Source organism: Phascolarctos cinereus, unplaced genomic scaffold, assembly GCF_003287225.1.
Source record: "Phascolarctos cinereus isolate Bilbo 61053 unplaced genomic scaffold, phaCin_HiC Scaffold_7;HRSCAF=346, whole genome shotgun sequence".
Classification (NCBI taxonomy): domain Eukaryota; kingdom Metazoa; phylum Chordata; class Mammalia; order Diprotodontia; family Phascolarctidae; genus Phascolarctos; species Phascolarctos cinereus.
This window is the reverse complement of record NW_027556180.1, coordinates 93,354,768-93,382,525: the sequence shown is the minus strand read 5'-3', so window position 1 is coordinate 93,382,525 and position 27,758 is coordinate 93,354,768. Positions and strand designations below refer to the sequence as shown.

The 27,758-nt window shown below is 38.8% G+C and overlaps 1 protein-coding gene across 1 annotated transcript in view; it reads right to left on the bottom strand.

Moving 5' to 3' along the window:
* OLFM4 (olfactomedin 4) overlaps positions 1-27,373 on the bottom strand; it is a 38,555-nt gene extending 11,182 nt beyond the window's left edge. Inside the window, exons 1-4 of the mRNA XM_020977031.2 lie at positions 27,266-27,373; positions 19,957-20,109; positions 7,262-7,474; positions 5,137-5,290 (exon numbers count right to left, since the gene is read on the bottom strand). Coding sequence (XP_020832690.1) covers positions 5,137-5,290; positions 7,262-7,474; positions 19,957-20,109; positions 27,266-27,346 — 601 coding nt within the window. The 5' untranslated portion in view covers positions 27,347-27,373. The remainder of the gene's footprint in view (positions 1-5,136; positions 5,291-7,261; positions 7,475-19,956; positions 20,110-27,265) is intronic.
* Between the last annotated feature and the right edge of the window lie 385 nt (positions 27,374-27,758).

Sequence of the window (27,758 nt, the reverse complement as noted above, 5' to 3'; positions counted from 1 at the left end):
CCTGAAGTTAAGATGGAGAAAAAAAAACTTTAGTATTTCCAGAAGCAAAGATCATTTCCTCTATTCACAGACTTGAATTTATCCCCATGGAAACCATACAGACATGTCATGCAAAGGTCTATGCAATAACTACTGGTAGACAAATACATGTATTTGGAGTCAAAGAATCTGGGCCTGAATTCAAGCTCTACTCTTTTCAATCAATCAATTAATCAACAAGCATCTATTACACATCTCAAATGTTCTGGGTGCCAAATGTGGGCAACACACTCCATCTTTATGCATCTCAGTTTTCCTCTTCTCTACAATGATAGAGTGAGACTAGATGATATCCAGGTCCTTTCCAGTGCTATAGGCTATCATCCTCTAACCTTAATTAAAAGACAAGAGCATTTCACCTCCCTAACCAGGTGTCCTCAATTAGTTCCATAAGTGAGAGAAAAGAGATTTTCCCAATTCTCCCAATTCTGTATCACATCATGGCCTCTAAGCAGCTGTAACAGGGGTTGGGAAGGCTGCTAAGTGATTCTTCTACTTGGCACGAAACTGAAAGGATTGTAACCATGACACACCTTTTTAGGTGAGGTTCTATAGAAAGCAGACACCTGGACATGTAGCACAAAGCAAAGGCTTGAAAGAAAACCAGCAATAGAAATCAATAAAAATGGAAAGTACTGAGAAAGCCATGCAATGATCCTCTCTGCTGTCAGATACCGCCTCCCTCTGTCATTGATACAGCTAGAAAGGACTGGTGACAGTGCTGCTAGCTCATACCATTTATTTAGCTTGTCTAGAGGCTGCATTGAGTGCATTGGAATCTAGCACTATCTGATTCAGAGAAGGCTTTTTCATTTCATTCACTAGCTCAACAATTAAAGGCATATTTCCTTAGGTATAGACCAGATCCCATCCCTTCTCCACACAAAAATTTCCAGTGCTTCCCTACTGCCTACCAAACAAAGGTCAAACCCCTTTGACTGGTGAGCAACTGTCCACAAAGTGATGTCAGCTTTATCTCTTACTCTTCCACTGAATGAAAGGAAGTATGATAGAGTGAAAAGCTCTCTGTGTTTGAAATTCAGAGAAACCTAGCTTCATATTAGATCTCTTTACTATGCAGCTACGGAACCATGAGTCTGCCACTCAAATGGTCTGAGCCTCAGTTTCCTTGTCTGTAAAATGAGGTTGATGATTTTCACAATATATCCTCATGAGAGCAATGGGGCTTGGAAGCTAGAGTCAAGCCTCAGAGTCCCACCTCCAACATTTCCTGACTCTGATTTTGGCCAAGTTCACTTAACCTCTCAGTTCTCTGAGCAGCTCTCTAAGACTCCAGGGTGTGGAAGAGTTACAAGCCTATAGAGGGAGAGAGATTTTACTCATCCAGGAGTTCCTTATATCAATCAAATATCAATCCAGTTGCTATCCATATCATTCCATTGGGAGGTTCAAATGAGATAACATGCTCAAAATACATTGTCAAGCTTGAAGTGTGATATCTATGTCGGTTTTTGCTATTTCTTGCTTCTAGTCAGCAAACAACTGTGTTTCTCAGACTTTCCTCCACCAGTCAGCTTTCATACCTTTGCTAAGGTAGACCTTTCCATCCCTGTGCTGAGGGTGTCCTCTTTCCTGGTTGAATTTCCAATTTAAATACTCCATCTTCCATAGAGCCTTTCCTGATCCCCATGGTGGCCAACAACCTCTTCCTTCTAGCAAGTAACCTCGCACTTATTTTACCATTTCTCTGGTGTGTTTACAGCATAATCTCTTGTATGTGCATTCACATTATGTTTCCTTACCATGTAAGCCCATCAAGTCAGGGATCTCTTCATGGCTAAATCTACATTTCTTTCATCACAGTGCTCTGCATAGAATAGGTGCTTAATAAACGCACTATTGAGAAAATTTGCTCTTAAACACCTGTTCTTTGCATTATAATCTCTGTCTGAGGTGCCTTGAGGTTTACAAAGACTAAATACTAGTTTCTACCCTCCAAGAATGCATTCTTTACTTTAAAAATAAAAGGTAAGATTCATAGCTATAATCTGAAATAGCAACAATCAGGTCACTTAATAGTAAGTGTCTTATGAGTGGTACAAATAAAAAAAGTTAGGAATTCAGAAGGGTCAGAGATATTTCAGCTGGGGTGGTCATGAGGGCGATTGGATTTATGCTGAGCTTTAAAGGATGAATAGGTTTCAATGAGCAGAAACACAAGGGGAGGGTATTCCAAGTGAGTGATTTGGTTCAGTTCATACTAGCTGAATTTAAAACAGCCATTTTTTAAAAAAATCTAATAAAAAATGAAATTCAGATGGACCAAAAAAAAAATTGTGATTTCCTAAGGCCTTAGTGGTGGATTTGAGGGATTGCTGTGGCCCAGGAAGCTGAGCTCTGCTGATATCATGTCCATCAGGACATAATTAGCCTAGTAAGGAAGCTATTGCAATAGTCTCAGGCACGAATCACAGAATCCCAATCCAAGTGAAAAGGGCAATTAGAAGCCATCTGGTCCAACCTGGACTTAAGCAGTCATTGCCTCAATGACATTCTGACAAGTGATCATGCAGCCTCTGATTGAAGACCTCCAGTGATGGAGATCTTACTATCCATGGAGGCAGGCCATTCCATTTTTTTACAGCTCTACCTGTTAAGATTTTTTTCTCTTAACATTAGAGCCAAGATTTGTCTCTTTGCAACTTCTGGCCATTACTCCTACTTCTGCCTTCTGGGGACAAGCAGACTGAGTTTAATCTCTCTTCCAGGTGACAGCCCGTCAAAAGTTTGAAGGCAGTAATCATGCCCTTCTACCTACTCCCAGATTTTCTCTTCTCTAAGCTATATATGTCCATTTCCTTCAATTGATCCTCACAGGGCATTGTCTCCAGTCCCCTTGCCATTCTGGTTATGCTTTTTCAGACATGTTCCAAATACCAATGGCATTCTTTAAACAGTGGTTCCTGGAACTAAAAGCAATACTCCAAATGTGTTCTGACTAGGACCAATCTTCCTTGGCTTCTTTTACAGGCACTGTCAACTATCTGTCATTCAATTCTACTCATGATATTTATGTACATAATTCTTTTACTCTTTGAAGAAACTCTATTAAATGCATTCTTATAGTCTAGTATGTGGTAATAGTAAAATCAGAGAGGTAGTGGGAAAAGGGGGTGGAAAAAAGTAGATACCAAGTTTTGATGGCAGTGATAGAGAAAAGGTAGAAGGGTATCAATGACCAGGTATAGCACATCTCTGAATCCAAGGAGCCAGTCAGGCTTAGATACCAAGGAAGTTATGAGTCTCAGAGCCATGAACTAGAACTTAGAGGTCATCAGAATTTATATAATATGATGAAGAAAGAAGTCCTGGAACAAGACAAAAGGTGCCTTGGCTCAGCTCTGAGAAGATGCTAATTCCCTAAGAAGCTAATTTAATCCTCAAGACCTACGGCTTATGACATTATCCTTAATAGAGGATGCTTAGAAGTAGGCAACATTTTATGCCTAAATTTGTTACTTCCATGGTGATCCCTTTTCTAATAGTCCTTGTCTATTAGTCTTTCTCTCTCTCAGCAACAATGTCAATATGGATTCATTTTTATCAAATTCAAGAGCCAAACATAAGCTGGGATGTATGCTTCCTAATTGATCTCTCTGCTTCCAAACTCTCCCATTTCCAATTCAACTTCCATTCAGCTGCCAAAAAAAAATCTCCCTAAAGCACAAATTTGAACATGGCATTCCCCTGCTCAAAATCCTTCAGTGTTTCCATATTGTCTTATTTTGCTTGGCCCCAGAAGACAATGGGTGGAAGCTGTAAAGTTGAAAATAAATATTTAGCATAAGGGGGGGAAATTCTTTTTAAATTGGAGGCATCCAAAAGTAGAATAGGCAACCTTGGGAAGCAGAGATCATCCTGCCTTGAGGTTTTTAAGCAAAGGACGGATGACCACTTATGGGTACAGAGACACTTTTATGGATGATTTCAAGTGGGTGGCCTATGAGGTCCCTTCTGCTATATTGGAACAATGCAAACTCCTTGGCCTGGCAATTAAGACCCTCCAAAATCTGACTTCACCCTACCTTTCCAGCTTAATTCCACACTATTTTACATTCACACACTCTATGTTCCAGCCAGGCTAAATTGTTATGTGTTTCTCAAATTCAGTATCTTATCTCCTACCTCCAAGAATTCATCCAATGGAAAATGCTATCCACACTATTTTCTCTTTTTTTGTTGTTTTTTGGTTTTTTATTTCTCATAGTTTTTCACTTTTGTTCTGATTCTTCTTTCACAATGTGACTAATATGGAAATATGTTTAATATGATTGTACATGTATAACCTATATCGGATTGCATGTTGTCTGAGGTGGGAGGAAGGGAGAGAGGGGGTAAAATTTGGAACTCAAAATCTTATAAAAGTGAATGTTGAAAATTGATAACAAATCAATTAATTAACTTAAAAAATTCAGCCAAGCCATCCACAGTGCCCAGAATGTACTCCCTCCTCGTCTCCTTTTCTAAGATTCCTTATCTTCCTCCAAGGCTCAATCCTTCTTGAAGGACTAAATTGCCACCTCCTTCTGGAGGCATTCCTAGTTGTTAGTACTATCTCCCAATAATCTTTATTTATTTTTCTCCATGTGTGTTGCATCTCCCTTACTCAACAGAACATAAGCTCCCTGAGGACAGAAACTATTGTGTTGTTATGTTTCTAACCCCAGTAAACTGCACAGTGCCTTTCATGCTACAAAAGGAGCTTAATAAATGTGTGTTGTAGTGAACTGAAAAAAATAAAACCAATCCAATGTGTTGGCACCTTTCACAGAAGAGCTCCTAGGTGTGTATTATGTAGAACTATGTGGAAAGGAGATTTAAAATAATGAGAACAAACCCCTGTAGGGAGCACCGCAAGAAGGTGAAATCCTATCCCTCTTTGTCTTCAGCAACCCAGTTATCCCGCCTTCCTGCATCAAGAATGCAATCCACCAAGGTGTTTGAGTACTTTGGCAGAGCTATAATTACATATTTTTTTTTGTCTTCCTGCTTCTTATGCGTCAAAAAACCTCCACATTCTCCCCAGTTTCCTCACCTCTTTGACCCTGCCCAAGTGGTAAATCAAAGAATGCTTACCGGGTGGGATAAAGAAATCTGTATTGTTTTGACCTCTAAACTCTTCACACTCTTTCAGTCTATTCTTCAGGGCCACAATTTCCCGACGGATTGCAAGGATATTGTTTTTGTCTAGTGACTCCAACTCCTGTACCAGGAGAGTAATATTCCTGATCTGAGGAAATAAAAATTCAGAGTGACTTTATATTATTGTGCAATTTCTTTCATAAACATTCAGGGGATGAATTTGTCATTTAGTGAAACATTGCTAGAGAATACACCAGAGGGCTTGTGAATGGTTTCATTTGGAAAACTACGTTTTATGGGTTAGCGTGAATGCCTGTCAGATTTCAGGCAGATGTGTGTGACAAGAAGAAAATGGCAAAGATTTTAACAGCTTTAATAATAGACTGCAACCTCTTTCAGAACATCTACACATGTCCATTAAAGTCCATTTCTAATAACATGTCCCTATAAACTCGTGCTTATTCATTCTATCTTATAATTATATTTCTAATGAATGTTAAGGCCCTTTGAACACTTCAAGTTCAAAAATGTATGTTAAGAATTGTGAATTTTTCCATTGGTGATGCTTTTATTAATGTGTTGGTTAATATCCATTATTAGACTATAAAACAGTACGATAGTCTGTATTCAAAGACCAGAAGTGGCTTTACCAATGAACTCTCCAGGTATTACTTAAAATGATGGAGTGAAAAGTTACAAAAGAATCCAAGAGCCAAAGCCACATTAAAAAAAATCCAGATGTAGCTATTCTGCATTTCACTTCTCTAGCAAACACCACTCAATAAACAAAAGTGTTTCGAAGCCAAGTTAGAGATTTGAATGCAGACTAGAGAAGGCCTCAGGTGTTTGATTTGTCATGATATTGAATGGTCCAAATATATTTGGCCATGCCCACTCTAAAGAAGATGGAAAAGCAATTTTATTCTGAAACCCTGTTGTAACTATCATAATAACAACAACCAATGATATTATTAATAATAAAACAAACTGCTAATGCCTAGTGTTTTGTAGTATTTAAGGTATCTTTACAAACGTTCTCTCATTCAGTCCCCACAACAAACTGTGTGTTTTTAAGGCAGGTCCTATTAGCCCCATTTTGCAAATGAGAAAACTAGAACTCAGAAAGGATGAAGGTCATTTTTATGTCCAATCATCTTCCCATTTCCCCACTAGTCAATGTTTGATTCATGTGATCAACCTCACATTCAATTCAAATAGACAAAAAGCTTCCAGAGTCAGGATCCATGTAGTCTCTGTCATGTTTCTATTCAATAGGGATAGTATTCTTTTTTTTTGAAATTATGTGAGAACTTAGGGCATCAGGTGGACTAACTAATGAACCATGAATAGGAAATAGTATAGCCAGGAAGCTCTTGGGACTTAAGCTGGGCCATAGCTCAGGGTAACAACCTTGGCAAAAGTATGAGATGCATTCAAGTAGAGTTGAGTAAGAACAGGAAATAGAATTTGGCAACAAAGCAAGAATAAGATGCAAATGAAATGAGGAAATGGACATGCTATTCAAAAACATGTTAAAAGAACTATCCTGTACCAGGTGGGAGTTCATTGATCAATTCATTCATTTATTGGACAAATTTTGGTACAGATACTACTTACTAGGCACTATAGGGGAGACAAAAATCAATTAAGATATGAATTAAGACATCATTGCCTGTCTCCAGAAATTTATTCTGAAGTCCCACAGAAGCATGTAAGAGTAAGAGTTCATTTCCAGACTGAATATCTGTAAGCATTCATAGAGGAGATAGCATTTGATCTGGGACTTGAAGAATATATAGGGTTTCTACCTGCAGGGACGGGGGTGGAAAAAGGCCAGGACAGTATTTTTAGGCCCAAATGGTGTGAAATAAAGAGTCCTGAGTCACATAGCACTCACTACAGCAACCACAGGGTATGACAATCCTATTTCTTTACCTAATCATGGTTTTCAAAGAGGATTCAATACATAATTCTAGATAATGTATTTGATCAGTTTCCTTTGCAAGATAGCAATGGAAATAAATACCAATTGTGCAAATATGTAACTGTGACACAAGAAAAAAATCACATTTCATTTTTTTGTAGTAAATAATTCAAAAGAGAATAGTGAACCACTCACCTCCAGCTCCAGTTGGTCAATGATGACATTGCTTCCAACAAAACTGGATTTCAATTCTATGACCAGTTTTTGCATTTCACTCACTTCTAATTTAAGCAACTCAAAGTCCAGTTTATTGTAAGAAATGCTGGTCTCTTCCATGACCCGAATTTTGATGCTTAGGTTTAGGAGTCTCTGTTCAAATAACTGCATCATTTTGGTATACTCCTTCACCTGAAGGGTGGAAAAGAATCCAGATCAGTGATAACGTGATTGCAAATACCCTAGTCTTCCTGGATGAGATTAGGTTCCCATCAAACAGCCAACAAATATAGAGGTGATTTTCCTGTAAAGAAGTTAAATAAAAGCATGTATTTGAGGATTTTAACTAGTCCACCAACTGGACTGGTTGAAAACAGTGTGACCTTTCATTTCATGTTTGGTAAACATCATCATCTCCAGTGATGCATGAAGACATATAGTTCTCAAACAACAAATAAGAGCATCAGGGAAGCCAGTGGTTGGTACATACTATCCCCACACTCTCGGTTCTGATGGTAGGGAAAATGGAGTGACTTGATTTTCATTTTTGGCTGCTCTACAGAGGTCAACCTCGAGCACCTAGACTTTTCAGCAGTGCTTTTAAGCAGCCATCTGGGTATTGGATACCCTTGACCAAAAAGCTAGCCATGGGATTCTCTGTACTTAGTTAAACTGGTGCTCAGACAGTAGACTTAGTCTATTAGAAGCATTTCTAGCTTATTGGATCTACCAGAGCTTACATTACTCTGGCATAGATGTGGAAAATCCATGGTCACCTCCACACCATGATAAGCCATTGTAGTAGAACTTATGTGAATTTTTGAAAAATCACGGACAAGAATTGTGTAATATAATAAGGCACAAAGGAATTGCAACTGCATAAGTGGAGAGGGTACTTATACCAGTCCACCCCAACCCACCTCAATGAGAACATAGATATCTCAATGCTACTGAGGTCTACAGGAAGCATCAACTTAACATGCACTATGTAAGTGTATGTACAACAGCAAAGCTGCACATTTCATTAAATGCACCTACATTTATTCCAAGAACTGATTATTGCAATCAGACCTTCAAATTACACATTTGTTGCATATATTTGAATGTCTGATCATTAAGTTAAAATATTTCCCAAAATTCCCTCAGCATATTTAGTATGTAATTGGAATCTCCAAATGGATATTTCAATAAACACAGTTGGCGGTTCTTTCTGTGTGTAATCTCTCAAGGAAATGTCATGGCTTTTTAAAGAACTTGCTTATTAAAAGTTACTGGCTTTACTTTTTTTCTCCTATTGCTTTAATGATACACTGAGGGCAGACTGCATTAATGTCATGAAGTTAGAACGCAGTGTCTAGATTAATTTAATGACAGATCCTCCCCACCACCACCAAATCACAAGAATAGCTGACCAGAGAGTAGTTAATGCAAAATTATCTACAAATTTTAATGGATGCAAGATTAATATGAGTAATATAGATTTTATTAATTTGTTGTTTTTCAGTCATTTCAGTCATGACTGACAGTGACCCCATTTGTAGTTTTCTTGGCAAAGATGCTGGAGTGATTTGCCATTTCCCTTTCCAGCTTGTTTTACAGATGAGGAAACTGAGGCAACCAGGGTTAAGTGACTTACTGAGAGTCACAGAGCTACTAAGTGTCTGAGGCTAGATTTGAATTGAGGACGATGAATCGTCCTGACTTAAGGCTCAGCATTCTATCCACTGCTTCACCTCTCTGCCACATATTTTTATTAATATGATCATAATAACATGATAGTAGGGTAAGAAATAAAAAAGCAGTGATATAACCCTTTAGGAGCAGAGGGTCAGAACTGTGATTTCATTGGCACAGAGAACTTCTAGTGAGGAAACTCCCTCTACCAGTACAGATTATCACCTTCCTTGCAACTTACAGTCTTAGAGAACTGTCTATGGCTCTGAGGTTGAGTGATTTGCCCAGGGTCACATAGCCAGTGTGTAGGATACCTAAATCCAGGTTTCTCTGGAACTGAAGCTAGCTCTTCATCTATCACCCCACACTGCCTCTTACAATGCTACCTGTGACTATGTGCCACTGGACCTTTCATGGGTAGAACTTTGAGATTTGCCTGATACTTTCTTAGTTAGTGAAACCTTAGAGGAAAGGACAAAGGGAAGGGACATTCATAGCATAGAGTAAATGAGGTAGCAGAAACAGCTCCACCATGCTTGGACCTGGTCAAATAACATCTGAAACAGTATTCAATTCTTGGCACTACATTTTAAGAAGAAGGCTGTTCAACTAGAAAGCATCAAGATAAAGGAAGCATGAATAGGACGTTGAGATGACTGGACATTAGGTCGTACAAGAATTGGTGGAAAGAACTAGCTCTACTTAGATTTGAGAAGACTTGGAGCTAGGGGAGGGGTGGACAGTAATAATATTATTCAAAGACTCGAAGGGCTTCCATTAAAAAAATATAGACCTGTCCTGCTTGGCTTCAAAGGGAAGAACCAAAGAGGAATTGGTGGAAATTGCAGAGACTGAACAATATTAAGGCCAATATAAGAAAAATTCCCTAACAAGTGAAGCTGACTAAAAAAATGGGATGCTTTGAGAGATAGTGAGTTTACCATCACTGGAATTCTGCAAGCAAAGGTTGAACAGTCATTTGACAGGGATGCTATAGAGCAAGAATTCTTAGCATGGCATCTGTGAATTTTTCTAATAGTCACATTCAGTATAATTTCCTATGTATTTTGCTGCATGCATTTCGAAATAGTGTTCTGCAAAGAGATCTGTAGGCTTCACCGTACTTCCAAAAGGGTCCGTGATATGAAAGAGGTTGTGTTTCAGGTAGGAGCTGGATTAAATAACCACTGTGGTCTCTTCTAAATCTAAGATTCTTCGATTTTTAGCCCAAAGGCAGTCTTGTGTCTCTGTCATTTCAGCCTTCCCACTTAAATCAGCCATGTAAATTTGACTAGACTCATAGACCACAAACTGGAAAAAACCTAGGCTAAAGGCAAATTAGGCAGGGAATAAAAGTGGAAAAAGCAGCCTCTAACACTGCTACTATATTTCTCCAGGCTACTGATGCTCACTGTCACCAAATATCTCATCATTGAATTTGACAAACCTAAGCAACAATGGTGACATTTAGGTGGGTACATGGAGTTTTTTTTTTAATTGCCTGAAACCTCTTAAGATTCTATCAGAAGCACATACACATGTACAAGATGACTGAGTTTCTATTTCCATGAAAACCGGGCACAGACTCACATATTGTCAAGAATAGTGAGCCAAAACTTTGCAAGAATGCAAGCTTTGGAAATGAATCTGCTTATTGGCTTTTGGTCTTGTTAGCTCTTGGAACAAACAAAATATTTCTCAGCTTTCCTTGAACATTTTGGTGACTCAGTGCAGCTGTTGTTCTGCAAAAGAGGAAGCTAGCCACCATATCTGCTCAATGAAATGCAGCTCTTGCAGAGTGGACTGGAGAGTCCAAGTGTGTCCTCTGTACCATGCTTCCTACAAGAAAGTAGGATAGTTTTGCCTTTACCTGCCTCAAAACGAAGGGACTCTCTGATTTCATTTTTTTAAATGGATGAAATCCTTAGTGGAAAGACCTTAAAAGAAAAAAAACAGATCTTTGGTCTAGTCCCTGTAGGTGACATTTAATTCAATGATGTTTTGACCAAACTGAAAGGCTTAAGACAATGGGAATTGTGGGAGGAGGATGTGAAGTTCCTAGACCTGGCAAAATTATTTCACATGTGATCTTTCTCTATGATTTAAATGATTATCAGCATAAGCCCTCCGCTTCATCCTACTGATTTGTGAGAGAGATACAAAGGAGAGACATCAGCAGCCAGGGCCATTTGGGTGCTATTGTTTGTCCTTCATTTGAAAAAAGGACCAATGACATCAGGAAGGGGATATCTTGACCTGCAAGGGAATTGGATTTAAGTGAGGCAGAGCTGTGCAAAATCATCAGCCTCACTCTCTCCTCAAGAGTCAATGGAGGCCAGTGGCAAGACATAGTCAAGATGACTGGCGATTGCCACAGATTTGGTGGGAGACCTTGGTCTTTTTAATCAAAGGTCTTTCCCAGGTATCAGTTTGCTGAGGCAATCCTCATTCAATAATTAAAGGCTAGGTACTGTTGTTCATTCTTTCTTCTTGAAGAGGACTAATGACATCAGGAGGATGATATCTTGACTTGCAAGGGAATTGGAGTTAAGTGAGGCAGAGCTATGCACTTTTAAAGTCCTCAGCCTCACTCTCTCCTCCAAAGTCATTAGAGTTCAGTGGCAAGACATAGATCAAAAGGACTGGTGAGGGGCAGCTAGGTGGCGCAGCGGATAGAGCACTGGCCCTGAAGTCAGGAGGACCTGAGTTCAAATCCAGACCCAGACCAAACACTTGATACTCACTAGCTGTGTGACCCTGGGCAAGTCACTTGACCCCAATTGCCCCAAAAAAAAAAAGACTGGTGAAGGCCATTTGGATAGAGCAATCTCAACTAGCCCAGGTATGGTGCCCAATCCAAATTGGTCACTAAAAATACCTTTTGTCTGACACCCTTCATTCCCTCCTCATCACTAAAATCCTATCATTATGGGTTTACATGAGACAATTATTTTGTGGGAGGCATGAGGAGCATTGGCCTGGGAATCAGGCAACCTTGGTTTGAATACTGACTCTGTCACAAAGTACATATGTGTCATTGCTTATCTGGGTCTGTTTCTTCACCTGCAAAATGAAGCAGTTGAACTAGACAGAACCCATAATGTGGTAGAAAGACTACTGGCTTAGAATCCTGGTTCTGACACTTAACAGCTCTATGAATTTGGACAAATCTCTTAGCATCTCCAGGCTTCACTTTCCTCTTTTATAAAATGAGGGGAAGATGGACTTAAGGACCTCTAACTTCCTTTCCAAACCTAAATCTATGAATCAGTAGATTTAGACCTAGAAGGGAAAGAATCTTAGAGGTACTCAAATCCAAACCCCTAACAAGGAAATTAAAGACAGCTCAGAGAAATTAAGGTACTTGCCCTGGGTCACACAGATGATGTCTTGGGCAGGATTCAAACACAGGCCTTCCTGGTAGCAAATCTAGCACTCAGTCACTGTATTACATTGACTATCTCTAATCCCTTCCAGTTCTATATCTCTGTGATTCTGTTTGGGATTCAGGTCAATAGCATGCCCCTCAGGGCTTCCCTTTATTTATGTTATATCCTTCCTGCTCTGTTAATGGACTCTAAGAATGGAAACTAATTTCTTCCATTCCTTACTAGGACTGTGCCCTTGTTCTATTTCTATAATTAGCATGCTGTTGTCTATTGAGCTAAAAAACTAGTCTTGTTTGTGTTTTCATAGGCTTCTCCAAACCAAAGACTATGGAAATGCCTATGTATTTTTAAGATTTAAGATTCATTTTTTTTGTTATCTTAAACAGTAAAGTCAATTAGGTCAACCAGGCTAGAAGCTAATTGGGTTGTTAAGAACTATATAAACATCAGATCCACTGTTTTTTAATCTATTCAGCCCTGTATCCCCAAATGTCTACTCATCAGCTCGAGCTGAATGTCCTGTAAGCATCCCAAATTCAACATATCCAAAATGGAACTTTTTCCCCCCCAAAACTTACTGTTCCTCCATATTTCTTCTTTCTGTTGTCTACCATCTTCCCTCCAGTCACCAAGGTTCATAACCTTGGAGTCATCATATATTTTCCCTCTCGCACACTCAGTAATTCTACTAAGCTGCCAAGTCTTATCACTTCTGCCATGACTATATCACTTGCATCTATCCCCTTTCTCTCCACACTCTTAGATGCCACACTAGTTCAGTTGTTCATCACCTCTTAGGGACTATTGTAATAGCCTCTCTATTGGTATCTCTGTTTTCAGTGTTTCCTTCTTCCAATCCATCTTCTACACAGTAGCTAAAATTATTCTAAAAGAGGTCTGAAATTTGGTGACTCCTTATTGCTTCTTTGAATACAAATTCCTCAGCTTATTTATAGACCTTTCTAGTCTGGCTCTTGTCTACTTTCCCAGACTTATTTCATAAACTTCTCTTCATGTACTCTAGATTCCAGCCAAACTGGCCTGTTCCCCATAGAATATAAGTTTGTTGAGGGCAAGGTTTGCTATTAATTTGGTCTTTGTACCTCCAAGGAATAGCACAGCACCTTGAATATAGTACCACTTAATGAATGTGTGTCAAAGCCTCTCCCCAGTTGGAAATGAGAAAAAAGATCCCTTTCCTTCTTTTGCAAAGTCAGGTGACTATTAGTGTTCACCATTGTATGTACTGTTGAACTTGGCTAATATATACGTTAGTTCTTGCCAAATTGGTTTTTTTCCTTTTTTCTTTCTTTTTTTCTCTTTTTTGTTATAAGGGATGGCTTGCTGGTTAGGGGGTGGGATGGGCTATTCAAAATGGAAGTGATTTAAATACAAAAGATTTATCAAAAGTAAAAACTGAATAAAAAGAGAAAAATGTATATTGAATTGATCAGATAAAGAAGACCAGCATATAATTTCCTCTTTGTAATAACTAACATTCACATATTTTTTAAAGTTTACAAAGAACATTACATGTATTAAACAACACTTGCAAATTTTCATGTTTAAACAAACCTCATAACAACTTTGTGAAGTGGGTGCTATTATTTTCTTCATATTATAGATGAGGAAACTGAGGCAGATGGTGGTTAAGTGATTACTGAAGGTCACGTAGCTAATGAGGGGAGAAGGGTGGGCATAATTGAAACTCAAGTCTTCCTAACTCCAAGTCCTTCTTTCTATCCACTATGGCAGTAGATGGAAAACAAGAATCTGAGTCAGAAAAACCTAGGTTCAAGTCTAGATTCCAACACATACCGTAGGTGATCCTAGGCAAATCATTTAACTTACCAGTGCTCTAGGCAACTTTTAAGATTCCTATTTCCAGAATGCTTACCAATCTGCTTTAATAGAAGACTTTTCTTCATTGGGAATTCCTTACACCAGTGAAATCATAGGTTTGGTTTAAAAAAATAAAATAAAAATCAACCCCATGCCTGTAAAGTGCTCTGCATTCAATGGGCAATTAGTGATTTTTTGTTATCTAAGGAAGTCCCTAAATGGAGGGAGACACCTACAGCAAATGATTCAGATTAAGAAATTTACCCATGAACTAACCCCCTATCAGAAGCAGTGAGAATTAGAACTCATAACCCTTAAGTTTCCAGCCCCATACATTGACAACTACATTATCATGGATTCATGTCCCTAGAAGGGACTTTCAAGGCCTCAGAGTCCAACCTGTTCATTTAAAGATGAGGAAATTGAGGCTCAGAAAAGATTATAAAATAACACAGGTATTAAGTGACTGGGGCAGAATTTGAACTCAGATCCTCCTGACTCCAGGCCCAGTAAACTTATTCCCTTCCCCTAAAAAGAAAAGAAAAAAAAAGACCATGAAACTAACACTGGAAACAAGTATAAAGTATTTTTCTGTGGTATACACACACACACACATACACATATACACACAAAGCTGCCTTCCCTCCCATGCTGGTGACCCTAAACTAGTGGATGTATTCTATTCAATTCAATTCAATATACATTGGTTTAGTAGAAAGGGCAAAGAATATGGTGTCAGAAAGCACTGGGTTCAAATTCTGGCCTTGCTACTAAACTATATGGGTGACGTTGGAGATGTCATTTAAACTCTCTGTGATTCAGTGTCCTCATCTATAAAGTGAAGAGATTGAACTAGATGACCACTTGGGTATCTAACATATCTAAATCTATGATCTTATAATCCAATTAAGCCCCTATTACTTGCAAAGTTATATGCTAGGTGCCAGGAATAAAAAAGAAAAAGAAAGAAAGAAAGAAAGAAAGAAAGAAAGAAAGAAAGAAAGAAAGAAAGAAAGAAAGAAAGAAAGAAAGAAAAGAAAGAAAGAAAGAAGAAAGAAAGAAAGAAAGAAGAGAAAGAAGAGAGAAAGAAAGAGAGAGAGAAAGAGAGAGAGAAAGAGAGGAGAAAGAGAGAGAGAAAGAGAGAGAGAAAGAGAGAGAGAAGAGAGAGAGAAAGAGAGAGAGAAAGAGAGAGAGAAAGAGAGAGAGAAAGAGAGAGAGAAGAGAGAGAGAAAGAGAGAGAGAAAGAGAGAGAAAGAGAGAGAGAAAGAGAGAGAGAAAGAGAGAGAGAAGAGAGAAAGAAAGAAAGAAAGAAAGAAAGAAAGAAAGAAAGAAAGAAAGAAAGAAATAGAGAGAGAGAGAGAGAGGAAGAAAGAGAGAAAGAAAGAGAGAAAGAAAGAGAGAAAGAAAGAGAGAAAGAAAGAAAGAAAGAAAGAAAGAAAGAAAGAAAGAAAGAAAGAAATAGAGAGAGAAAGAGAGAGAGAGAGAGAGAGAGAGAGAGGAGAAAGAGAGAAAGAAAGAGAAAGAAAGAAAGAAAGAAAGAAAGAAAGAAAGAAAGAAAGAAAGAAAGAAAGAAAGAAAGAAAGAAAGAAAATCCCTACCCTCAAAGAATTTATATTCTACTCAGAGGAATACAACATGCCCACAAAAAATATATATAATAACAAAAAAAATGCAGAGGGAGAATTAAAAACAAGGGTGGGACATCATATAAACAGATCATAGAAGGGAGGAGGGAAAGATACTGAAAAGAAGCTAGTATGAGAGGTAAGCCTTCAACAAAAGTGAGGAGATGAAGAGTACAGGCACAGTTGTGCATAGAGCCCATCCCCAACCCCAGCACACCCCTGGGGGGAGAGGAAGGGCCAATGATAATTAGTCCCCTTCCAGGGTGCGTCACTATAACCTGGGCACACCCAGTCCACAAGAGATACTCACCAGTTTCTAGGCATATGGAACAGCTTGAGAATTGGGAATGTTCCCTAGGGGATGGAGTAACAAGGTTGGCAAACATCTAGCTGTCTGTATTGACTGGAACAATGTTTTTGAAGAAGAGTATGGAACCAAAGTCTGGGAAGGTGGATTAGAGTCAAATTACACGAGGCCCCACATGCTAGGCTAAGGGGGTTGCATTCTGTAGTTCTGAAGGTACTACTGATAGGCCATGTGCCTGCTTGAGACTACAAAAGAATAATTTGTCAATGGCTTTTGACAAGGCAGTCTGGTACAGCAGAAATAGCACTGAGTAGGAGTTGAGAAACCTGGATTCCAGTTTTAACTGAGCCAGTAAGCTGACATGTAACTTTGAGCAAGTCATTTAACTTCTGAGACCTGTTTGCAAATCTGTAAAAGGGGTATCATAATACCTGCCTTGCCAGATAGATACATAGATAGATAGACAGACAGACAGACAGATAGATGATAGATAGACAGACAGACAGACAGATAGAAAGATAGATAGATAGATAGATAGATAGATAGATAGATAGATAGATGATAGATAGACAGAGAGATACACACCTATTGTGATAAGGATCAAATGAGATGGTAGATAAGAATGAGCTTTGAAACATAAAATGCAATAGAGGCTGCTAGGTGACACAGTGGATGGAGTGCTAGGTCTGGAGTCAGGAAGACCTGATTTCAAATCCAGCCTCAGACGGTTCCCGGCTGTGTGACCTTGGTCAAGTCACTCAACCTCTGCTTGTTTCAGTTTCCTCATCTGTAGGATGGGGATAATAATAGCCCCTACCTCCCAGGGTTGTTGTGAGTATCAAATGAGATAATAATTGTAGGGCACTTAGCACAGTGCCTAGCACATAGTAATTGCTATATAAATGTTAAGAAAAGGAGATGACAAATCACTCCAGTAACCTTGCCAAGAAAACCTCTTGGACAGTATGGTCCATGGGGTCAAGAAGAATCAGACATGATGTAACAATAACCTACCAGGGTTGTTGTTGTGATTATCAAGTGAGATGACACTTACAATGTAGCAAACACTTAGTGCTTAATAAATGCTTATTTCTTTCCTTCAAGTGCACAATCACAAGTTATGGTTGTTATCACAACACATCAGAGTCTCTCTTAGCCACCCATTTGCCTGGACACCCAGAAGTATGGTTCCATCAAGACCCGCTCGAGAATTTTTCTCCCAATGCACAAGTGTTGTTCAGACCTGAGAGTTTTCCCACCTACTTTACTTTCCTTCCCTGCCAATTATTAACAAGGCAGCTGCTGCCTGCCCTGACTTACAGACTGGGAATTAAATGTCCCATATTCATGGATCTGCCAAGTTACACATTCCCCCTTAAGCAGCATGCAGATTTCAAACTGTCCTTCACATTCCTGCCGGCAAGTGAAGACATGTAAATCATTAGCTCCCCTTATTTCAAAGCAAATGATTTTAACTGAAAAGATCTCTACCTAGGATTCTCCTCCACTTGTTATGTTTTTATGCATAACTTCTTATCTACTCTTGATTATGCTAGAATAGGGTTATGAATATTAATGGCTAGAATTTATAATTTAGTGCTGTGCCTTTCCTGCTGATTAATTCAAGGACATTTTATTTCTTAAGAAGCTTGGCTCCTGGAGCAGTCAAACACATTTCTTGGACACCTCATTTAAACTTGGAATATTTATCTACCAATTTGAGTTGAAAGCAGGGTCTCATCCTCACAATAATTTTATTTTAAAGGATAACTATGTTTGAAATTGAGGCAGTTGAGCTTAAAATTGCCAGGAAAACTTATTTTGAATCTTGCAATAAAACCACAAGATGGTCATAAATTAATAGTTGGATAAAATGGTAATACAAAATGTAAGCACCTTATTGCTGAGTCTTCATTGATGATGTATATGGAAGTCTTTTCTAATTGGCTTTTAAACTTGGACAACACAGTTGGAGATGCCAAAATCGGCACACTCTGTCGCTTTACATCAGTCAACTTCAAATTATCTTTTGCCTTATTCCCTTTTGGATTTCTCCCTTCTATCCCTCCTGTGCTCAGTTAGTCAGAGAAGAGTATGTCATCCCTGAAGCACAGTATAGAGAGTCACGAGGCTAAGAAGGTTCCGTTGGTCAATAGGGCAAAGCTGTGCTTCAAATTCCCAGAGCAGTGTTCTCTTAGTTCCTCCAAGAGCTTAGTTTATCTGGTCGAATGCACCAATGCTTCCACTGAGGCAATTTATGGCTAGAAACCAATACCCAGAGAAAAAGGGGAAGTGTAAGAAAAGTAGTGAAGAAAAAAGAAATGGCATGGAAAGGGAAAAAGAAGAGATAGAAAGAAGAGGACTAACTTTGGAGTAAAGGAAAGGAAGCAAGAATAAAAGAGAATAAGGAATGGATACAAAGACAAAATGAAAAAGAAAAGGGAAAGAGAAAGCAGAAAGAGAAGAAAAAGAGGAGAAATTAAGGAGGGAGGAAGGTAAAAAAGGCTGGAGAAAAGACAAAGGGAAGAAGAGGTGGAGAAAAACATAAGGGAAGAGAGACAAAGAAAAGAAAGGAGAGATGAAAAAGAAAAAGGAATGAAAAGAAATGATAACAAAATCAAGATGGTAAGGAAAAATATAAAAATAATAATGAAGGATGGAGAAGGAAAATAAAATCCTGGGAAAGAAGCATAATGTTTCTTGAAATATATGAACCAAGTGATTTTACAAAGTGAACATTTATACATGACATATCTAGTTTCTACTTTTTTTATAGACCTACTGTGCACTAAAGTCATCCTCCAGTGCTTCATCATAGCATAGAGGTGACCCTGTGTTCTTGAAGGCTTCCAACAGAGTATAAGCTCTGTCAAGTCCTATCAAGCAAAAAAAGAAAATTATAAATGTGCATGTGTGTGTGTTCTAGCATAGTATTGGCTATCTTTAATTTGAGGACTTGAGTCCCTGAACCCATTATCAGGTGAAAAAAAACCATGATTGGAGTAACTGGAAGTATCTATCCTCTTTGGAGAAGATAAAACTGGAGATGGGGGCAGAAAGGAGAACATGGTAGTGTTCTTGAGTATTTGATGAGTTGTCATTCAGAAGAGGGATTAGACTAGTTCAGTTTATCCCCAGAGGACAGAGCTTGGAGCAGTGGGTAGACACTGCAAAAAAAAAAAAGAAAAGCAAATTTAGCTTAAGGTCAGGAAAAAACTTCCTAGCAATTTGAGTTACCCAGAAGTGAAATGGGGCACTTCCAAAAGTGATAGGTTTGCCTTCCTTGAAGGTCTTCAGGAAGAGGCAAGATAACCACTTGTCAATGATATTGTAGTGAGGGTTTCTTTTATTGATGGACTGGAGTGGATGGCCATTGAGGTCCCTTCTAGCTCTCAAATTGTGTGAGTCTAACCAGGTTAGCAAAGCATGAGATTCATCACCACCTTGGCCCATCAGATCAAAAAATGTTCAACCATAGCAACTCACAAAAACTATCTACTAAGATAGGGAGGAACTTCCACTTCACATCAGTAGAGTCAAGCGAAATTACATATTGCAAAATCATATATTGTTTGAAATTACAAATCCTTCAAGTATTAAAAGCTACTGCCTGCATTTTTCATTCTCTAAAAGCAAAAATGAGAACCCAATAGACACTCTGCATACCCACTCTACACCAACATTACCATATGTCACAAACATGGCCCCATGTTCTCACCTAGATGTAAGAAGAAAATGTTAAGTTGTAAAATATGTGGACCATCACCCAGTCTAGGTTCATTTATTTTAGCATAAGGGATGAATACTATCTTGGGAGGTGGGAAAGTAGGTGCTTACTTTAGTCAGTTCTTTTTCAAATTTCTCTGTGAGAACACTAACTGTGATTTCCAAGTTTTCCACCTTCTGAGCAGGAAAGGATGTGTCTGGCAGGACCACGGAGCAGGTGCAAATTCCATGGTCATCCACCGAGCCGTTGAAATTGGAGAACAGCTAGAAAAACAAATTCAACACATACAGTTCAGAAAAGCTGTCACTGTCAAACTGAATGACAGACCCTCATTTATGAATAGAACACTCAGAGAGAGGCAGACAAGTGAAGTTAAATACATAAATGAATAGGATTAGAAAAGAATGTAATAGCTACTTCATTTTCAAAAGTGAGAGCTATATATCGACATAAGCTACGAGCCAAGTTTAGGGGATAGAGAATTTTTTTTTTAAATCAATAGCCTGTACTAAAAAAGTGGCATAGCATTTGTTTGAAGAAGTGAATTTGCAGTCAGAGGACCTGAAAGCCCTCAAGCCAGAGTTTTTGGGGACCCTTAAAATTGATACCCATCTCTGTTATTGATCCCCAGTGCACCCTCAGACAAGTCACATCATCCCTCAGGGTCAGTTTCCCTCACTTATAAAATGACAGACATCACTTACATCCCTTACAATTCTAAATCTATGGCCCTTATGCACTCTGGGAAACACTGGAGAAAATCCTCCTCCTCTACCCCAGAGAAGGAAAATCAGGATGCTTCCTCCCCATCCAGTATCACAACTGACCCAAATGGGTTAGTTCAGTCACTATCACAGTGTAGAGGAAAGAACAATGGATTCGGGTTTGAGTCCTGACTCTGCTCTTTACCAATTGTGTACCTGGGCAAATCATTTAATTTCTCTGGGACTCCATGTCTTCATTTGTAAAATGGGAAGATTGGTCTCAATCAGGGCTTCTTAAACTTTTTCTACCCACGATCCCTTTTCACCTAAGAAATTTTTATGCTACCTCAGGTACATAGGTGTATAAAATAGGTATACAAACCAAACATTTACTGATACTAAATCATAAAGAAACTTATTTTAAAACAATTCTTTGGTATATATACATATATATATATATATATATGTATATATATATATATATATATATAATTTTACCATTTATTAAAGTTGAAGGCAAGTTTCCATACTAGTGAGATGGATGTGCTTGCTTATTTTTACATAAAGAATTAAATCTTGGTGGAATATTTGATACTGCAGGACATAGAGCATCTTCCATGTTTTTCAGAGTTGATTGACATTTTGATTTTATAATTGTCAATGCTGAGAATGCTGCTTTGCATAAATATGTAGCACAAAATGGCAAAGATATGTTTAGGGCTATTTCAGAAATCATTGGAAATTCTTTCTTAATCCCAAGCCAAAATTCATTTAACATTTGTGTATGTTCAGTAAAAACGCTGCAATCATAACATACAATCTCCAATCTGAGCCGAAGTGTTTCTGGCAACATTCATTGGCATTGCATGGCATGACAGCAAGTGCAGGGCAAAATGTGCATGTCATGTGTTCAGAACCAAGGCTGCAGTGAAGTTGGGTGATACAAGCACTGTCAGAAACACTTCAGATTCGTTACACGTTTTATTTTGAATTAATTTTTGGTCATTGCGTGTTCAGAAACCTTGTACTGTTGCCAGGTTTTTCCTGACCCTCACATTCAGTTGTACAATTCCATGGGGGTCATGACACACAGTTTAAGAAGCACTGGACTCTAAATAACCTCTAAGGTCCCTTGGAGCTTAAATTTTTTAATGCTATGACCAAAACCTACCTTAAACTTCTCCCACCCAATTGAATAGGACATTTTCTTCCCATCTTAGTAAAATCATTCCCCAGCCAGTCCATTGCTACCTTGGCAAGAAGGAAATAGCTCCTATTTAGACCCATTCCCATTAGCTACAAGTTTCCTGGAGCTCCCATACTTCTAATTATATCTGTTTCTCAAAAATAAAATGCATACATACAAGTAGCTACATGATTACCTCTTGGTTGTCTGACCCCCAAATCCCAGGGACAGTGAAGTGTAAGCATCTTTAACAAGCCAGGCAAATAAGTTGTAGAGTTATATAAGAGGTTGTTTTTCCAAGGTCAATTTAAACTCCTCAATGTTTGCGAAGAAGAAAAAAAGGTATTTAACTTGCACAGGTTGAAAGTCAGGAGTCATGGGTTGTTAAGGTCAGTTCTACAAATTACTTGCTATATGATCTCAAACAAGTCACTTCATTTCCTTAGGTCCCAATTTCCTTATCTGTCAAATAAGGAGCTCACACTAAGTGATTGTTAATGTTCATATTGGTCCTGACATCCTGGAGACAAAATCCCAATGGTTCTATTTGCTTGTGTCCTTTGTGAATATGGGTCTTGTATTTCCTTCACACTTCACCAACTCTGCCCCTACCTTCCTGGCCTCCACATCTTGCAGTGAAAGACAGAGGTGGAGAACACAGACTAGGTTTCCATCTCCTACACAACCTGGAAAAATGCTCAGCTAGCACCCCTTCTAAAAGGATGAAGGAGAACTGAGCCAGCCATTTATTTATCTACAAAAAACGGTAGAGTGTGTGTGAATCTGAGGGAAACCTGTTTACAGAAAACTAATTTTAAAATACATATAGTTTCCTCAAGACATCTCGGTTAATACTTAATTGCCGCTGCACATTTTTCAATGAAATGTCCTCTTTTGAGCCCCAATTAACATTTTGACTGCTATCACCAACATGATTACCAACCACACAAAGTCAGTCGTAGAAACCCTGCCTCTGACCTGAGCACTCCTTGGACCTTTGCAATGATTTCATCTGCTTGAGTCAACAGGCGCTTTTACTCAGAGCTCGGGGCTCTGAATGGCCTGAATGGCCTCTTTGAGAGTCTGAACAGCAGTGGACTGCAAAGTTTGAAAGGACCTGCTCCCCACAGCTCAAGTCTCAGGAGGTCAGCTGTTTACAGCTGTGATTACACGCTCTATGTGTTCTATTTCCACCAACCACTGAGACCCTCGAACAAGCTAGAACTAGATGACCCTATAAACTAGACTTAGTCCATCAGGGCCTCTGGGCCAATTCAGCTTCCCAGAAATTGAAAAAACATTTTTTTAAAATTCTACCCCTCCAGGTTTCTGAGGTAAGCATAAAAGAAAATGCATTATCTAGTGTATTTTAGCTAAAAGTGTAACATTAGACTCAGTCTCCATTCTATGACCACTATAATAGGGTTGTGGGCGTTGAAAGAAAAGCCCGTTTCTGCTGGGGGAGGGCCAGGAAAAATGAGCTGCTGTTGAGAATCATCTCCCCCATCCCATCCATAGGAAGAGTGGATCTGCTCCATATGACTCAACTCATAAGACCCTCATCCATGCAGGATCCTATGATCCTGAAAGAGTAGAAACTTGGCAGACAAGCCATATACCCTTGGCGCCAGCGTCGTATTATCTGTGGAAGCTTGGAAGAAAGACTCAAGTTCAAAGACACTAATACTTTAGCAGTGGGGAGTAATGTGGCAAGGGATTTTGAAGAAATGACATCATTATAATAATTCCCCAAAAAATAAAAAAGGGGGGAGGAAAGAAAACTTCAGATATATTTTGACCAGGGGAGGTTAATTAACTGAGCAATGAGGTGTTAGACTGTACTTTCCCTTCTCTGGGAAGTCCTTTCAACTCACAAAAAGAAAAAACTGTAGACATCAAGAAGACTCAAGACAAACATCTAGGAACTGCTGTCTAATGACTATACTATTGAAGCAGACCTGAAAGGCATGAAAATAGAACGTTTACCTAGCATCTCCTGCCTAGTACAGTCAGCTTTCCAGCTCTGTCTTTGGGCTTGTCATCAGTCCATCATGCTGTGCTGACTACAAAGTGGCCCATAAATTTGATCAGTGTCTCCCAGGAGATATATCACTGCCCTTCAAGTTCAAAGCTGATGATGTTAATGGTAATCGCTTGCTCTCTATGGCTAGTGTATGAAACTCACTTGAATGGAAAAGCTGAGCTAGAAGTTGAAGGAATGATCTCCTTCCCTTCTGCATTTGGAAAGGCAGGTGATTTGCCCCCTTCCCAAGGGCAAAAGGGAGAATTAGGGTCACTGCATTACAAATATTCCAAAATTCTTGAAAAATGTAGCATAACCTACTGCCAAATTACACAAGATAGAGCAGACAGTGTGGTACAGTGGAAAGAGGCCAAGTTCTGTAGATGGAAGACATGGGTTCACATCCTACTTCTGATGTTTACTAACCAATCTGTGTGACCTTGGACAAGTCCCTTAACTTCCCTCCATCTCATTTTCCTCAACTCTAAAATCAGAACATTGTTCTAGGTGGCCTCTGGGGTCCCTCCCAGATGTACATTTATAATCTATGCATTGGATACCTGTTGTCTAGTTCCATCTACATCAATGGTTATGTTAAATCAACCATTTAGCCTCTCTGTATCTGTTTCCCCATGTACAAAATGAAGACAATAATAGCTGCCCTAATTCTGTAGGATGAGTTCCAGGGAATGTAAATTACCTTGAGCTCCCTAGGAAATGGTCCTAAGATACATTTTTTTTAATTTCAGGTTGCAAACTACTCTGATTAAAAACAGGGCCTAGACACCTGCAAAGATCAAGGTATTGAATAATTGAATGAATAGATAAATGGATGGATGGAAACACTAGGCATCTTTAAAGTCTAGGGAACACTATGTTTGACACCTAACCAATGATAATGTAAAGGCACAAGGTTTACTAGTACTTTCAAAGGGCTCATCAGACTTGAAAGTCCAAGGCAAATTGTAAGAACCCAGTCTGATGGCTTAGGAAAACTGTGTTTTTAATAGGAATGACATCTAGTCCTTAACAAAGAATAGTTGGGGGATGCCCAAAGATATACTTTGCAGAATACTTTGCAGCCAGATGACAGGATCATGTATCAGGAGTCTCTGATACTGATTTATCAGAGAGAGATAAATAAACTAGAAAGAAAATTAAAAACTCTAAGCACGATGGAACTGCAATTTCTTATCTACATTCAAATCATTATCTCCTTGACATCTCCTCAGCAACCAATCAGCATTTTGGATTCCTCTGCATCCTGACCCACTTCTATCTAGCTAAGGGAGCTGACTCGTGTCTGACCCAAATGCTGATGTCTGATTGGCTGGTGAAGAAAGCTGATGAATGATTCATGTTCACTTTCCCCTACAGGAGAAAAAACAGCAATGAATGCTAATCATATCCAAAAATATTTTAAGGATATGTATTAAAGAAGAGCTTGAATCTGAGCTTGGGCTACTAAGAGTTATTGCCTTGTTTATTATGCTTGCACTTTTAGCCTGTATGCTGGCTAAAGAAAATGGTCCTTTTAAAAAATAACCACCACCAATCCTATGTATACTCCCTAGAACAATACAAAGATGCACAAAGAGATCTTGAGTCCTTCCAAACCATGGTTTATTAACACAGATGTTTTAGTAATACTTAATATACAAAGAATTCCATTCATTCCTTCATTTCTGCAAGAATGTAATCTAACCTGGATTCTTAACCTTTTGCATGTTTTGGACCCAGCATGGCAAAACTTTTGAACCTCTTCTCAGAACAATATTTTATATTCATAAAATAAAACAAGCTCAGGGACCCCAGGTTAAGAACCACTTATCTACTCAAGGAACAGCATGTATTGTTTTCACATCACTGAATCTGGATGTCAGAAGAAATGAGTTCTAAATCCAGCTCTGCTATTTGCTACCTGATTTTAAATAAGTCATTTCATTCCTCTAACTTCAATTATCATGTCTATAAAATAAGAAGCCCAGACTAGATGATTTCTAAGGTCCCTTTCAATTCTAAGTCTCAAGATCTTGGGGATGAAAAACCTGTTACTGCCCCATTGGCTTTTCTCCACACACCCCCCTCCAGTGAGACCCATACAATAGGTAGACATGGGTAACTGTTCTTCAACTATGAAAAGTACTTGAAGAGAAAATTTACTACTGTTACATTCATAGGGTAAATTTTTCTAAGCTCCATTAGAAACATACCAGAGGACCAGATACAGAGACAGTAAGATCAACCATTATATTCATCCATTGAATTCTCCCCAATAAGAAAAAAAAGACTCAAGGACATGAAAACGGTCTTAAAGATATTATATTTGCTCTGTTTGGCCCCAGAAGGCAGCACTAGGAGCTGGAAGTTGCAAAGAGGAAAACTTGGGCTGATGTCAGGAATAACCTTCTAATAAGTGGAGGTCCCAAAAGGGAATGGGCTGCCTTGAGAGGGGGTGGCTACCCTCTCTAAGGATGTCTTTAAGGAGAAGTTAGATGAGCACCTATTAGCTGTCTATGTGAGTTGGACTACATAGCATGCTCTGAAATCTGTGATTGTGTGATTCCTCTCCAGGTTCAATGACTTTAAACCAATGGAGATGTACCAGCACCGAGCTCCTACAGAAAGACCCAGTACTCATGGAGAGTTCAAGTCAATAAGAAGTTCTTGTTCTTGTCCTTTATCCTTTCTTTTCCTCTACCTTACTATATCCCTAAAAGGAGAACTAGGATCTCACTGTGTCCCCTTGCACTACCCCAACCCTCTAAGAAAGTGAGTTTACAAAGTTTTAAATGCAACTAACTCTATAGAAACTGATAAAGTGATGAATTTCAATCAAAATATGCTTTCAGAAATACATCCTTTCGTCCATTACATGACCCCAGAGTTAGCGGGTCAGATAATCTCTGCACCTCAGTTTCTTCCTTTGTACAAATGGAGATATGGATACCTATAATGCCTACTTCTACAAGATTGTTTTGAGGTTCAAAAGCGATAATGATCATAAAGCACTCTGAAAACTTTAAAAGTTTGCTAATTTTAAAGCACTATATAAATATCAACTATTATTATTATTATTATTATCAATTAATGATAGTGTAATCCAAAGGAAAACAAATGGTAGTATAGACGAGATGTTATCATGCATAGCAAGGGTGATGTTATTCTACTTTATTCTACTCTGAGGGGACTTTAAGGGGGTCTTTGCATCTACTTTCTATTGGGGTCACTTTCGAGCAGTGCCTAAGACATGAATAAATTCTGCCCCCAAATTGCTTGTGATCCAGCTGAGGAGCTGAGACATGACACCTTTTTCTATAATTGTTAGTGAGGAGAAATTATGATCTTTTATGGGGGCTTCACTACAAGCAAAAGGGGTCAAAATTATTCTGCAAGTCCATAAGACAAGGCAAATATGAACAATTATTGAGATGCTTGGAGAGGAAAAGGAAAGGCATTAGAGTAGATGAGAAGACACAAGGTTAGGATTCAAGGATTCTTCTTACCTCAGAGCGCAGGTGTGCAGTGATGGGGGTGGTCTGCAGGTGCAGGAAGGCTAGCAAGAGAGCTAGACCTTTGGCCTTCATCTTGCCCTCTTTGTTGGAGTAGGCAATGTTTAGGAGAAGGTCTATGGAGGCTTTTTATAGTATTCAATGGGAATTTCCCTATGAGAGAAATTCCTCTAAGCACGTGACTTATGGTCACTTCTCAGAGTGTACACACACACACACACACACACACACACACACACACACACACACACGGATATGTATGACTCATGGTCCCACTTCATAAATTAGCAACATTATACACACCACACCAGAGCCAGTTATCTCCTGCCAATATTAACTTTTGCAATCCTTTGGAAAATGGAATATCTGGTTTTCAGACCTGTACTTTATTTGAAGAAAAAAAAAAGACTGTAGCAAAAGAGTTCCTATGGGTAAGATCCTACCTGAGGCCACATGAAGGAAAAGACAATTACCCACCTTTTCTTTT